The 16,161-nt window shown below is 37.6% G+C and overlaps 1 protein-coding gene across 4 annotated transcripts in view; it reads right to left on the bottom strand.

The window, feature by feature from the left end:
* Positions 1 to 16,161, bottom strand: part of hdac4 (histone deacetylase 4) — a 256,174-nt gene that overhangs the window by 120,861 nt on the left and 119,152 nt on the right. For all 4 annotated transcript variants that reach the window (XM_065252263.1, XM_065252266.2, XM_065252265.2 and 1 more), the window contains one exon: positions 2,229 to 2,473. In XM_065252263.1, coding sequence (XP_065108335.1) covers positions 2,229 to 2,473 — 245 coding nt within the window. The remainder of the gene's footprint in view (positions 1 to 2,228; positions 2,474 to 16,161) is intronic.

Genomic DNA, 16,161 nt, shown 5'->3' with positions numbered 1-16,161 from the left:
ATTGGAAAAGACTGAGCAGAAAAAAGGCTCTTTCACAATCGCTGCAGTTTGCTTTTGTTGAGTGAGAAACAGCAGAAAAATCCAATCTGTTCTGTTCCTCCTCTCATCAGCGAAATGTCACAGCAAACGCACAGCATCCATCAAACCCCTGCGTTAGACTTCAGCCCTTTAGCGCTGAGATTAGCTCTGATACCGCCTGCAGACCATGAGGCTATTTATAGCACGCTCGGGCTGCTTCGTTCCTATTGGATAAAAACCTTACTGTGGCAACACAACGAAGTCTGAGGTCTGCTGAGCTCACACGCTCACGGTGTTTCCCAAGCACAGAGTTCCCATAGCGATCGTAGTCGCCCATCGCCCAACCGCATGAGTCAGTTTTGCATTCCCTGCTGCAGTCGCAGGACTCACAATGGCTCTCATTCACTGTGAATTTGTGAATGTACCTGCTCCAACGGTTCCAGGCAGGAATCTGAATCATCGAAACGTCTGTGCTTGCAGTTTGCCAAAGTGAAAAAAAAATGTTGAACCAACTCAAACCACATAAATGCATACGTACACACTTGCTACGGATTCGGCATACATTTTCCGTGCCGACCTTTTTTGTGCATGCAAGTAAGAACCAGGGATGCACGAAACTAAAGAAAAATGCAATAAATTATGCTAAATAATGCAATATATTATATGCAAAATCCTAAAAATAGGTATTTTTGTAAAATATATTCAAAAACTTAAAACCAAATAACAAACATGTTTCACATTTTTCTGATCGACGATCATCTTCCACATGTCAGAGCACTCACAAGCACTAAGATTTGTGTGCCAATCTCTTTGCTAAAATTTGACCACACATAAGTTTTTATACATTTTCTGTGCCGACCTTTTTTGTGCACACAAGTAAGAACCAGGGGTGCACGATACTGAAGAAAAATGCAATCATTTATGCTAAATAATGCAATATACGATATGCAAAATGATAATGCTTAAAGTTTACAAACTTAATAGGAAGCTTATCAAAATATATTTGAAAACTTAAAATCAAATAACAAACATGTTTTGCATTTTTCTGATCGATGATCATCTCTCACATGTCAGAGCCTCACAAGCACCAAGATTTGTATGCCAATCTCTTTGCTAAAATTTGACTACACATACGTTTTTATACATTTTCTGTGCCGACCTTTTTTGTGCACACAACTAAGAACCAGGGGTGCACAATACTGAAGAAAAATGCAATAACTTATGCTAAATAATGCAATACACGGTATGCAAAATGATAATGCTTAAAGTTTATAAACTTAATAGGAATTTTATTAAAATATATTTAAAAACTTGTTTAAAAAATGTTTAAGAAAATTTTCTGATCGACGATCATCTCTCATGTGTCAGAGCACTCACAAGCACTAAGATTTGTGAGCCAATCTCCTTGCTAAAATTTGACTAAACATAAGCTTTTATACACTTTGCGTGTCGACCTTATCCGTGCAAGTAAGTAACTAAAAAAATGCAATATACAATATGCAAAAAATACAAATAATATATAACAAAAATTACAATCATATAACAAACACCTCTCACATGTCAGAGCACCAAGCTTTTAGTTATTTATATTAAATTCTGATATTTTGCAGGCCTTTAAAAAAAAACACTATTATTAGTGAATGAGACCCATTGAAACCTCAGTGAGAAGGCCAATAACAACACGACAACCACACAAATGTGTACAAACACACAGAAACCACTGAATCACACCCTCCAACTAACATTAAACATCCAAACAAACTTAATTCCTTGCAATCCGCACGAAGACATGGAAAATCAAAGCCAGGTATGGGAAGCGGAGAGGGGAACGGCTGTGGTTCTTTTCCAGACCACGGTATAGCGAGCTCTTCAAGGAATATTTCACCCTGACGTGAAAATTCTGTGATTATTTACACACCCTCACATCGTTCCAAACCCGCACGCTGTTAAATTTTCCATGCAATAGAAAAGGAGAATTTTTCGAATTATCTTCACACAGCACATTGAAGATGTGTATATCTGACTATCTGTGTGCACTATATTCCAACTCTACCAAGTGCATTTGGTAGGGGGCTGAGAGACACCTTTTTAGCGGTCTCGGACATCTTGTTTGGTGCAGACTAAGTTATATACTTATATAGTTGTAAACACTACGGCATCTTGTTAATATCTACAGCATTTGGTTGAAAGTTCATGAAAAGATTATTCACCTTGACATGCTCCTGCAGCTGAACCTCGTGCTGGCGTGAGAGCTGCTCGTGCTGCCGCTGAAACTCGGCGATGAGCAGCTGCCGCTGTATCTGCTGTTTCTGCTTGAGGGCCAGCAGTTCCTGCTGGAGCTGTTGCTCGTGGTGGGACGGCTCTGTGGGCGCCAGGGCCAACTGATGGTCCACACGCAGATCCATGGGGACGGCAGACGAGGGGACGTGCTGTGGCAGTGTGGCACTTACATCAACTGTGAAAAGAGAGAGAATGAGTAAATAAATGAGAAAAAATACTTTTTGGAAGAAAGTAAAAGGTATGATATAATGTGCAATGTTATCTATCCTTAAGTTATCTTCTGGCTTGGGGGCGGAATAATGAGGCAAGATATTTATTTGATTTACTCACCCTCAAGCCATCCGAGGTGCATACGTCCATAATTTTTTGGACTAAAAGAGGTGGCCCCCGTATCCTTGCATTTTATGAAAATTCTCAAACTGAACGATGTACATTTTCTAAAATTAGGGGTGCTTAACGATTAATCGCGATTAATCGATAGCAGAATAAAAGTTTTTGTTTACATCATATATATGTGTAAACTGTATATAATAACTTTGTATAAATAAATGCACACACATGCATGCATATGTTTTAGAAATGTTTACATGTGTATATACATTTGTATATTTATTTATAATTTATATTATATATAAATATAAATACCTAATATATAAATATTTTTTTTCTTATAATTATACATGCATGTGTGCATATTTATATATACATAATTATTATACACAGTTCACACACATATATGATGTAAACAAAAACTTTTATTCTGCTATCGATTAATCGCGATTAATCGTTAAGCACCCCTATCTAAAATAATTTAAAATGTAAAAAAGTGGGGGACATGTGCATCTCGGATGGCTTGAAGGCAAGTAAATCAAGGGTTTAATATAATTTTTGGCCAAACCATCCCTTTAAATGTCCTAATATAACTAGTCCTGGATTATCTATAAACCCTGCACGGAGAACTGCCCCATAGCAATGGTAGGTACTGTGATATACAAGTAACAAGACAGATGATTTAAAAGTATATAGAAAGTAAGAGTTGGTATGAGTGAGGGCAGCAAGGGTCACAATGTCAAGCTAAAAATAAGCCAAGGTGAAGAAAGCAGACACGTGGTCTGTAGTAAATAGCCTTTAACACCATACCGCATCCAGTACATCTAGCGTGGGATCTCTCAATTCATGCTGCGATCGAATGAATGGAAGAGGATTCTGAGAGGAACACTGACCACATTCATGCTTGCAGTCTGAACTCGACTCACGGGACGTCACGATGCCCCAAATGCCACAAGTTAAAGGATGCTCTCCTGACCCCACAGAAAAAGCCCTGAGGCCACACAAAGGCAAATGTCAAAGGCTATTTGATATCATGGAATAAAAACCTCCTTTTAATCCTGACCAAATCACTTCACAGAATCATACTTCTGACGCAAATCCCGGTCCACAAAGACTCTGTTGATGCCCAACCCCAGGAAGTGACCACTATGCTCTTTGGCAGCCCACGCTCAGTTGGATAGGAAGCAGTCAACAAGTGAACTACTTCCTCTACATTTACTTTGCATAAATAAGCTCAGATAAGAGCTCTGTTTATGCCTGCGTTTGCTGACAAGAGACATGCAACCATATTTGCATTCGGTGCCCAGTCCAAACAAAGCCCCATGGCCAAACAAACACAAATAACTATTAACAGTAATTAACGTGCCAGCCAATGCCACAGCACACTGGAAAACCAAACGGAATAACTAATTGAATAAATAAATACTATGTGGAATATTGATACTTTAGTTTGGTTAGCTTTTCATTTGAGTTTAGTACCACTTCAGAGTGGGAGGGATAGGCGTGTCTTTATATTTGCGCTGCCTACTGCTGTTACATATCATTGAAATGCATAATTGAAATGCAATGTTTCCCATACATTTATTTATTTGTCAGTCAACCACCAAATCGAAATTGTCCAACACAAATAGATGTTTGCACATCGCGTTTATCACGATCTCTGTCTCATATGACAGTTCTGTACAAACACATGTGGTGTCAGTCCCGGATGTGCCGCCACAAACTGTAAGAAAAACACTGGTATGGTGTTACTGAATTTCGGCATGTGGATGTTTTTCACCGCTAAAAGTGAGTTTGGGAATTTACACTAAAGCACAGATGACAACAGGTTTGCTTGAGACAGCGCAAGCACGAAGTTAAAGCTAATCTTGCGTTAGCAATGATGCTAGTAGTGACGATTCTCTCAGACCATTCATTGATCTATAGATTTTTCATGTAACGTTTTGTACCCCAACCGAGGTGGTACTAAGAAAAGTATCGGGTACTACGTACTGTACCCAGATGAAAAGCCCCCAAAAGTAAGCTGACCCGACCAAACCCATGCGGTGCTATGCAATGTAAAAGCACTAAAAGATCATATAACAATGTTTTTTGGGGAACCAAAAATGGTTCTTCTTTGGCATTGTCGTGAAGAACCTTTTGCAGCATCTTTTAAAGTGCAGCATTAGTCATTTTCCCCCAAACTATCAAATTAAATGCAACACGGCAATACTGATACTACCCTATATGCATTTGCCAGAATTACTACGCAAGATTTTACCCAACATGCAGCAGTATATCAAGTGTGGGGCCAGATCGAGATCTGAGACAGGTAACATCCCCAGGGTTCCCACACCTTAGTTAACTTCAAATTCAAGGACCTTTCAAGGACTTTCCAGGTTTAGCATGTGTGCAAATTCAAGGACTAAATGTGGGGACAGATTTAAAGTGAGAGCAAGGTTACAACGTGTTACCTTTTAAGATACATTGTTACAGTTCCCTTTTGAGGGAACTTGCGCTGCGTCACTGTGGTGACACTTTGGAGACGCCTTCAGGGTTAAGTGTGTCTGAATGTGTATTTCAAATTCAACCAATGGGGAGGCTTAACAGCAAAGACAGGGTGACGTGGGAGCCAAGAAGTATATCGCTATCTGAAATATTGCCAAAGACGACCTTACAGGGATGCAAAAAGTATGGCAAGGGAGACGCAGCGTCTCGTTCCCTTCTCAGGAAACAACAGTTACATACGTAACTCGAGACGTTTTCTTGTGTCAAACACAACTATGCAAAAAAGCATTTTGATATGAATCAACATTCGCATACAGAAGATATAAGCATTTAAAGCGAACAGTTTAACACGTGTGCTTAAAAAGTCTAGAATTTTTATGATATTATCCTACACTACACAGGGAATAATATGAATTTTTCGGCAGAAAACTTATTGCATAAAATAGATTCAAGCACTTTCAATGACCTGTATCTATGCATGTATATTTTCAAAACTTTCCCAGGGCCTTGAATTTTTCCCCCAGATTCACAAACTTTCAAGGATTTCAAGGACCCGTGGGAACCCTGGGTCTTTCTTCTTCTGTGCAAGCTATGAACCAACCTACTTCTGGTCCAACTCACTCTAAAATCCACCTCTGCAAGAATCAGCTTTCCTGTAAGTAAACCCCAGATTTTGTTTACTAGTGTAATTATTTCTTGCGAGAAGGATTAGGTAACATTTGCATTAGGAGGTTAAGAGTTCACGGTCTGGCAGTCGGATGTAATTCGAGTCCGTACTGTGCTCTCTGAGGATGGACACTTGGGGACACAAATAAGACCCGACATTAAAAACAGCAACAGCACTGTGTGTTACGGATAAGAGAGACATTGGGGACGGAGGGGGACATGTATTTCTGCCCAATTAGAATGATGCATAATGATGCAATACGAGTGTAGAAGCAAATAATCCAACATCGGTTCTGCAAAAGGGGATTTGCTGACACGCAAGGAGCAAGTTAGCATGCAATGCGGGCGCACACCCACACGCTCGCTGCTGCACAGCATAAACTGATGGAGACTGATTTGCCAAGGCCACGAATGCGGCGGCCAACCATTACAACATGTACCTTGTGAGGAGTGATGCATCCTGGGAAAACAAGCACTCCGCACTGCTATCCATCAGCAATGCATCACACTTAAGTCAGTGGAGGAAATGAGTGCAGGTGCAACTCTATAGAGGGCCGGCCAGACGCATTTACTCCTGTCTAAAACATTTGAATTTTGCAATAAGATGTTTGGAGACAGCCGTTTAAGAACTTCAATGCAACATGGTAGATTCAGTAAATGCAAGTCTAATTCTAAAAAGTACACAAACATCCAAAATTAACAGTGCACCAAAGATCACAATGAGCAATAAAACAGCTTGAACGAAGTCTGTACATTAAAGTAATAGTTCACCCAAGAAATTAAAATTCTGTAGTTTTATTACACCCAACTTTTTTTATTTCTCAAAAAGGAGATCATTTAATGAACATCCGGTTAAGGTTGATACACATTATGACTCACTTTAACGGTTAATATAGCGGCCAAGAGTGTCAGCAGGGACTCTCTCATTTTCCAAGTACCAGGTTCAGTTTAGGTAAAAAGGATTCAGACATTTAAGCAGTTTTACAGTAAAACTGTGGTGACTGCCATGGTCTACACTATAAAAAATTATATCAAATATATCAAATCAACATATGAAGAGTTTGGTTCGAAAACGTAATAAACGGCATTAAAATTTTTTTTTACTGCCAAAATAGTATTGTATCAGGTCAGTATTAAAAAGTAAAATCTTCATTTCACGCAAAATCCGATATCCGCCTTGTTATTTATGTCATCTTTTCTCATTTTTTTTCAAACTCCCCTCCTCCTTTTCTACAGAATGCAATAAATCCGCTTAACCAATCACAGCACACCATTCCACACATTGTAAACAATAATGGCGGAGCTTTGAATACAAACGAAATCCTAGTTTTCCTCATCTACTTTGTACTTCATGATCAACAAACAAACAAACAAAAACAAAATGATACTTTTGATGGCATTGATAAACCTGTGGTGGTTTTCTGTGACGGGGAAGAAACGTAAGCCATCAAATTCGAATAATTTATGTGAGAGGCACTCGGGCGAAGAATAAAATGCCGGCTGTTGCTTGTTCTCACCCGACAGCATCAAGCTTCTGTCATGCTAACACATTGACCGCAGCGGATCTTATGAAAAACTTTTCATTATTTTACTTAAAGTCAACGAAAATCGAGCAGGACCAAAACATTTTACAACTGATCGCTGTCAACAAAGTTTAGCGACGACGTCCTAATGATGACAGCAGCAATGACAGTGTTCTTTATATGACAAAGTAAGTGTTTTGATTAATGCCATTAATGTTTATTTTTTTAAATCAGTGTATACCAACAGTCAACTAAATGAATATAACATGGCAAAGATGAATGCACATTTATATACTGATTCAATAGATTTATTGCATTTTGCCGTTTTTATTATAAATCTTTGAAAATCAAATTATGGATTTGATTTTTTTATGTTATTATAACCTAAAGATGCTATGTGAAAGTTTGTAACAGAAACTTTGTGTTTTTCATCTTGTCACTTTCTTGGTATAGAAAACACATTTTTACTCAAATTAGTCAAAATGGATTTATTGCGTTTTGGAACCAAACTATTCATATATTTTATGTTACTTCAACTTAAAAAAAAATTGTTACACATTTCCCCAATTTTGGAGGCTTTAACATCTCCAAACTGCTATAAATACTTAGTCTTACTTTATTGGCACATAAAAAGAACAAGGAAACTAGGCATCAGATGACTGTCATTTGAATGCTGCGTGGCATATCCTGCACCACGAGTGCCACGTTTTCATAAAACTTAATTTTGATGAAAAAATTGCCCCAAACCACCCACAGGGGCCTGTGCTAAAAAGCACACAGTGGATTCAGGCCTATGGCCAAATGCCTCCCTCTGCAGACCAGCATCCCTTTTTGACCCCCTGACCCTTGTTAGGATGCCCGGGGTAATGAGATCAGAGTTGCGTGCAGATGACGTCAACAGAGTCCTAGAATCTCCAGGCCAAGATCAGATGAATAGAGAGGCATTTGTTCTGTCCCATGGATAGAGAGGCCAAACGGGTTATTACAGAGCAGTGTCCATAGCATGCTGGAAAATCTGGAGTGACACTGCGAAATGAAAGAGTAGGAACATCTAAACCTGAATTTGCTGAAGCCAAGTGTCACGTAAACCTCTGCCATAAAAGTGAGGTATGGACTTTATATAATTTATATTTAGGAATTATTATTAATAAAATGCAGATAAAAGTGTTGACATATGGTTTTTATAACAACCTGATTTTCAGCATATTTTGATACAAAGTAGAGGCAAAGTAAATTTATGATGTGAACCCATTCCAAACAGAAGGAGCTATAAATAGCGCAGGGTAAAGAGCCTCATCTTCTCCATAAACATTGACTATTAATGGCATGAGTCTCTGGCTTTTCTGTTTCCCTTGAGGAACTATGCAAGAGCTCTCATCAATGTCCATTTGTTAGCAGGTTACCGTGGCACAATAGCTAATCAATAACCATGTGAATGTCCATGCACAACGAGCTAAATGATAATATAGTGCTCCTAAAGCTAATCTAATGCACTAATATCTGATGCTGCTAATGCACATGCTTTGAGCTGTTAACCTGAAAGAGTCTCCGAAAGGATTTCAGATCTGTGAAGATGAGGTCATGCGGTATAAGAATTTTGTGCAGACAGAGGAAAGAATTTCACAAAACATGACTAATATTCAAAAAAGCTGGAGTCAAATATCAAAAAAGAAATTATATTTAAGCGCATTTTTAAGCCCATTAAGATTTTCAGCAGGATTACATTCATGACAGTATAATGTTGATAAATCTAATACTTTTATTACATTTTATAAAAACATTACATTGTACACTGGAAAAAACATTCGGCTGCACATGATTGAATTAAGTTTTCTTAAAATGAAATTAATTTTAATTTCATTTAAAGAAAACTTAATCAATCATGTGCAACCGGTATCCACAAGTTTTTTTTTTTCAGTGCAACAATACAGTAAATATAATATTACAATAAAAAAAATATATGAATTGAGATATTTTTATTATACTTAATAATATCCTTAAATAATTTAAAATTAAAATGTTTAAGACAAAATACAGATGAAACCAAGAAATGAATAATAATTTAATGGGGCTGTTTCCCAGACAGGGATTAAAGTAGTCCTATACTAAAATAAATGTAAGAGCTGTCCAAACTGAAAACAACTTACACTGACATATCTTAAAATACATCAGTGCCCTTAGTTTTTCCTCAAAATGCACACAGGTAATTTTTTTAGGAAGGCATGTTTATTAAAACTAGTTATATTTAAAGAGTTTGGTTTCAAATCGCTCTAAACGCCAATTTTAAAAATGAGTTACCGCCAAAATCAGTAATTTATCGGGTCAGTATTTAAAAATAAATTCTTAATTTTACGCAAAATACAATATCTACCGTGTTATTCTGTCATCTTTTCTCCCTTTTTTCCAATAAACTGCACTCCTTTTCTGCAGAAATTGCAAAAAATCTGCTCAACAAATCACAGCGCACCATTCCACGCATTGTAAACAAACAATCCTCATCTTATACTTCGATCAAAAAACAAACAAAAACAAAATAATACTTTTGATGGCATTGATAAACCTGTGGTTTTCTGTGGCGGGGAAGAAACGTAAGCCATCAACATCTAATAATTTATGCAAGGTACTTGGAGACGGAAAAATGACGGCTGTTGCTTGTTCTCCGGACAGCATCAAGCTTCTGTCATGCTAACACATTGACTCCAGAGGATCTTATGAAAAACTTTCCATTATTTTACTCAAACTTAAAGAAAATTGAGCAGGAACAAAACATTTTACAGCTGATCGCTGTCAAAAAAGTATAACCGCAGCAATGTGTTCATAATATGACAAAGTAAGTGTTTTGATTAATGTCATTAATGTTTAATCCGTGTATACCACTAGTCAACCAAATGAATATAACATGGCAAAGATGAATGCACATTTATGTACTGATTCAATAGATTTATAGCATTTTTGAAAAAAAAAAAAAAAAACTTGTCATGGATTTATTGCATTTTGGGGAAAAATAATCAGTTTTTATAATAAACCTTTGAAAATGTAATTATGGATTTGAATTTTTTAATAACCTGAAGATGCTATGTGAAAGTTTGTAACAGAAAAAAATGGTTTTTATCTTGTCACTTTTTTGGTATAGAAAACACATTTTTACCTGAATTAATCAAAATTGATTTATTGCATTTTGGAACCAAACTCTTAATTTCCTAATTAAACTAAGGCCTAGTCCTGGGGAAAACCACCCCCAATAAGATGTATGCAACAGTAAAGCATTACATATAAAAAAATGCAATATCTGCAGGTATACACGTCGATCGATCGATCGATCGATCGATCGAGAGAGAGAGAGAGAGAGAGAGAGAGAGAGAGAGAGAGAGAGAGAGAGAGAGAGAGAGAGAGAGAGAGAGAGAGAGAGAGAGAGGGGGAGAGAGAGAGAGAGAGAGAGAGAAAGTAATGGGATCTCAAGTTTTCCATCTTTATTTCTCCCCAGTTAAAGGGGCCTTTTAATAAAACAAGACATGATGTTGCTTATGAGGTCATTATGACATCAGCAGGGTTGCCGTGGTATCACTCTGCATGTTTACCCATCAGCAAGCTCTGAAGACCCCAGAATGCAGCAATCCCCTAAACATCAGCACCACCATCCAGGCTAAAAGCCAAACCCCGTCAGCTAGAGAAGCTTTTTAAAAACTCTCTTTTAGACTAAACAGGCGCTTAAGTAAAAGGCAGAAACACTCAGCAATTCCACACAGCTGTCCTCACTTGGCAGAGACCATGCATCTGGCCTTGTGAGTTTGTTGGTGTGTGTGTACGAAATCATAATTCAAAAAACAAGATGCCACTCCCTGTTAAGTTCAGTGACTAAAACGTGATTCTTTTAAGACAATCTACAGCTTTATTCAAATCAATCGATACTCTTACTATCCCTTAGCTCATGCTATAATCTACAGGACAATCCAGGAAAGCATATTAAAATTCAGTGCGTTCCTAACATAAAGCCTCGAGTGTTGTCTTAAAGCCTTGCTAACTTATCCACCTGGATGGATGAGGCTGCAAAGCTACGCTCCACCGCAAACGCTGTGGGCCTTGAAATTTATTCCATTAATTCAAGTGCAGCAAAAGTCACTGGTCACCAGCACCCAGGCTTAACTCGGAGACTCCAGATGAATACACAATTACAGTCTCTTAGAGCATGGAGTAATCGCAGTTTAACTAGATGTGCATTGAGATAGGATATCAAAATAGAAGCCTGAATGCTATCAGAGACGCATCCGCTGAATTTCAAACTCACCAATCGACAAAGTGACGGCGAGAAAGATTGTGAGAGACGTACAGCATGGACGTCTCACATGTGATCCTATTTGAATGCTGTTCTGCACGCTGCCTATGCGGCGAGCCACAAAAGGTTTAGCGGTAATGAAACATGACATGTTTACAGTAAACAGAGGCTAATGTATAGTCAATCTTAGAAAGGCTGTTATCGGCAATTACCTGATTTAACAGACCAATATAGTCATGGAGTTTATAAAACAGATTATGCATTGCTAGATTGATGCTTTGCTGAAATATTCAATATTTGTGTTTCTTGTGATCATTAAAAAATGCCAACTAATGTAGTTTTTAACGTTTTGAATCTACTGTGACAACTCACAGATTGACTGCATGGTTCCTCTTATAAAAAATACAAATTTTGACCATTTGAGAGTGAATGAATATTGACTATGTAAGGAATAATTGACGATGGAAAAATGCACATCCAAGGTGGTAATGTGGTTTGAAGCGGGAGTGTATTATTTTCAAATAATGCAAAGGCCTGGAGTCAAATAATTTCTCTTATACCACGGTTACCAAAAACATTGCTCTGGGGTCTAATTTTAAGACTTTTAAAAGATTAGGTGTGCGGTTTACAGAAAAATAATCAACACCCTTCCAACATTTCTCATCCAATCAGAAAAAAGCATTCAACAAGCCCGTGGTATAAATTCAAAATTAATTGCACGTTATCAAAATACTGAAAAATATATTTTTATCATATACAAAATTTGCCATAGCTGGTAAATCAGAGGCCACGGCATCAAAAACTAAATGAAGAGTTTTTAAAAAACAATATAGACAAGAATGATTGTGTCAGACATCTCTCTCTCTCCCACTATAAAACAAGGTCTCTCACCCTTACCAAGACTCCGCCTCTAACAAGATGCTCCGGGCATTTCCCTCCAATGGTGAACGCGACCGGCAGCTGGAGCTATTTTTATCCTCAGATCCCCTAGCAGAGTAGCAGCTTGAGTTAACTTGTTTGGATTTAAACTAACTTGTGGTTAAATAAATTAATAATTCATATAATAAATGTCATGTTAAGGTCTAGTGCAGCATGGACCTAATAAAGCCAGCGGTTTCAGCATTTGAACAACCAAATTAAAAGTATCAAACAGAGATCAGCCAGTCAGATGATTCAATGGACTGTACTCAAATCTTTAAAGGAAAGATCACATAATGAACTATGAAAACCAGTGAGCATATGCAAAATAAGTGTTTTATAGATAAAGTAATAGTAATACTAAATCATATTACTATATCCAGTCTTTATACAGAGGTGAGCGAGGCACAGACTAACGCAGTGTTAATTGTAACTTTAATTTAACTTTTTCTCTTACTGTTAGAAGATCTCCTGTGAATTTGTGAAGTTTTGATGCGTTTTGGTTAAGATATTGAACAAAGAGTGTTTTGGAGTTTTTGGATTTCTGAGTTGGGTGCGTAAGACACCAAATCCAACCTTATATTATTTTAAAATCACAGTCTTGTTACATAAAACATAACAGCATTTTGAAACATGTCAGCAACTCCTAGTAACTGATAGCTGGGATTGAAAACATTTTTACACAGCGGGGTTAGTTGTCACACAGTGTTACCATTAAGCCTCAGGTATACAATGATCATGAAATGAAAACAATATAAAAACTATTCATCAAAACGATAACTGTAAATACAATATCAGGGGAAATAACTCACGATTATGATGTTTTTGTCTTAATTGTGCAGCTCTTTAAAAAAAATCTATTTATACGCATTGATGCACAATACAAGGATGGTTAGATGAAGGATCATGGATGGATGAATGTGTGGATATCTATCTATCTATTATAGGCAGATATATAAACAATATCCACCTTTATTATATAGAAAGAATTGTATTGAATTATTTGTGTTAAAACTAAATTTTCTAGCAGGTGTTACAACAAACCCTCTGTTTGTTACAATGAACCCCACCTATGGGGTAAGTTGTCACGTTTGCACTCCTGTCACTTGCGGTGTAATTGTACGATAACGGTAGGTCCCACAAACAAACTTTAAGTGTTCATTTGTAGCAACGTTGTGTGTTGATGATTGTGTAAAAAAGTATTAATCTAACTTAAAGGACAAGTTCGGTATTTTACACTTAAAGCCCTGTTTTCAGATTGTGTTCACTGATATGCTTACACAAAAATCGCTCCAAAAGACACATTCCAACAGGTTTTATCGTAGTTTTTGCCAACTCCATTGACTTGTATTAGATGTGCTGTGAAGTACGGTATTACTCCGCGCCGGGAACTTTGTTTCTATTCTTGCAATTGGCAATGGCGGATTAGCGCCACCACCTGGGCTGGAGTGTCTATTATTATTCAAGCTCTAAGCGGAAGAATGTACGGGTGTGAGGCGTTTGGAAAAATAGGTCCACAAGTTAACAACGAATTCTAAAACAGCTGTTGGAAAGCATCTTTTGCAGCGATTTTTGTGTGAGCATATCAGTGAACACCCCTGACCACTCGGTGAGTTTCACGTCTTTGTAAACGAAAGTTTAGTGCATTTTAGGAAGGATTGTTCCAGTGCACCATTAAACCCATTGTAAAGGTAGGAGCTGAAACACAAACACCCAAAAATTCTCAGGGCAGCCGCATATGCCGAAATTTCAGTCAAAACAGTTCCATTTCATCATAAACAATCTGAAAACAGGGCTTTAAGTGTAAAATACCGAACTTGTCCTTTAAATATTTTTTAAAAGATAGAGCTAAAGCCAAAAAGCGTTACTTTGTGCCCCGCTCTCCCCTACTTAAAAAAATCTTTATGCAACTCCTGCGAGTGCACCTGTAAACAAAGCTGGGATAACTACAGTATTTAATACAATAAACAAAGAACTAACCAAAGGATATAACAAAGATTACCAGGTTAGTGCCATCAGATCTTCGAAAGATACTTAAATAGTAGCTGATATTTACGAATAATACAAATTTCGCACAGCCGATAATATGCACAGCTATTTCATGTAGTACAGCTTTTGATCACTGTTAGTTTGAGTCGTTTAAAACATGCATTTGAAAAAGCAACACTCGTCAAACATAATCATTATACATATTCTTTATTATCATAAAAATACCTAAAAAGGTTTGAAGAACAGTGATATAAATATATCCTTAAGCCATTTTATGGAAATGCACCTGTAATGGTTCTTCGACTGCAGCACATATTGAGTTTTTGCACGAGAGCGCCCTCTGGCTTTTGGATGTAGGGGCATTTCACCGTAATTTATTGAGAAGGATAGCAATCATCATCGGACGATTTATCGGTGCACCCCTATTAAAAAGTTTTACTTCAAGTTCTTAGTTAGGTGTAAATTATATCCGTAGGAACCTTGTCTCTTAACATTCTGTATCTTTTTTTGTACAGACAATTCCCAAATGCTTTGTAACAGTCTTCCATACCACCAAACCTTTCAGATCAACCTGTCCTTATTCAGCACACGAAAACTCTGATCAAACTGTGACTGGATGCTTGTCATGTCAATCACAGTCTCATCCTGTCTACGTGGGCAGTTCTTGACCACACTGGACCAAGCAGATGGTTCAAATAAAAGCTTTCCTTGAGAAAACTTGAATGAAAATATGCTGGGCTGTTCTGTGCAGCCACTGGCCGAGACGCATCTGCTTTTAATAGGCTCAAGATAGAGAGAGATGGGTTGGGCAATGTTCACTGAATTGTGAATGGCACTAGGACACTACAGGCTTCTGGCTAAGTAACAGCATGAGCTTTGGCATTATTTTGGACACTGCTCGACGCATTTACAACAACACACAAATATCGCAAGACAATGAAGTCCTAATTGACGCAAACAAGAAAGACCGAAACAGATGTGAACACGCGAACACAAAACAAACACACTGAAATCTTTCCTCTTTCTCAATATCACCCCAAATCCCAAGCACATGTTTTTCTTTATTCTGCTGTCTTTTACTTATTCTCTTTTCTGTGTGATATACATTTTTATTAGGAGTTGACTGTATGACCAAAATGACGGTATAGATTGCATTATATAGTTTTTGTATTTTAAATAATTTAGTGAATTAAATTAATCAATATTCAATGCCAAATGAAATGAATGACAAGTCTGACACTTTAAAATGAAAAAAAAAAAGAATCAACTGATAACTTCTGACTACATGAAGTAGCCTTTGTAAAATATCTGATAAATGCACACCTGTGACCGTACGACTGTTGCATCCTATTAATGCGGCAAGTTGTGACGTAGCTCCGCGACCGTAAACAACTCTATTTCCGTCTGTGCCAAACATCCATTAATAACAAGTTTTCCCTCGCCTTAACTTGTTTGGGACACGTCCCGTTCTCTTTTTTCGCATGACTCCACGTTTCTTCATCGCTCGCACATGTAAATAACCTAAACCGGTCCTGCCAATGGATAACAGCATGCCTATTTCTTCCGTAGTCGCCAAGTCTTTACCGGTCGGCACATTTCTATCATTGTAAGTCAAATAACATCATATGCCCAGCCCTAGTTTCCATCCTCTGGAGACAGTCTGTCCTGGACAAAGTC

The sequence above is a fragment of the Paramisgurnus dabryanus genome, chromosome 15 (genome assembly GCF_030506205.2).
Source record: "Paramisgurnus dabryanus chromosome 15, PD_genome_1.1, whole genome shotgun sequence".
Taxonomy (NCBI): domain Eukaryota; kingdom Metazoa; phylum Chordata; class Actinopteri; order Cypriniformes; family Cobitidae; genus Paramisgurnus; species Paramisgurnus dabryanus.
Note: the sequence above shows the minus strand (reverse complement) of the source record. Positions and strands in the feature narration are given on the sequence as shown.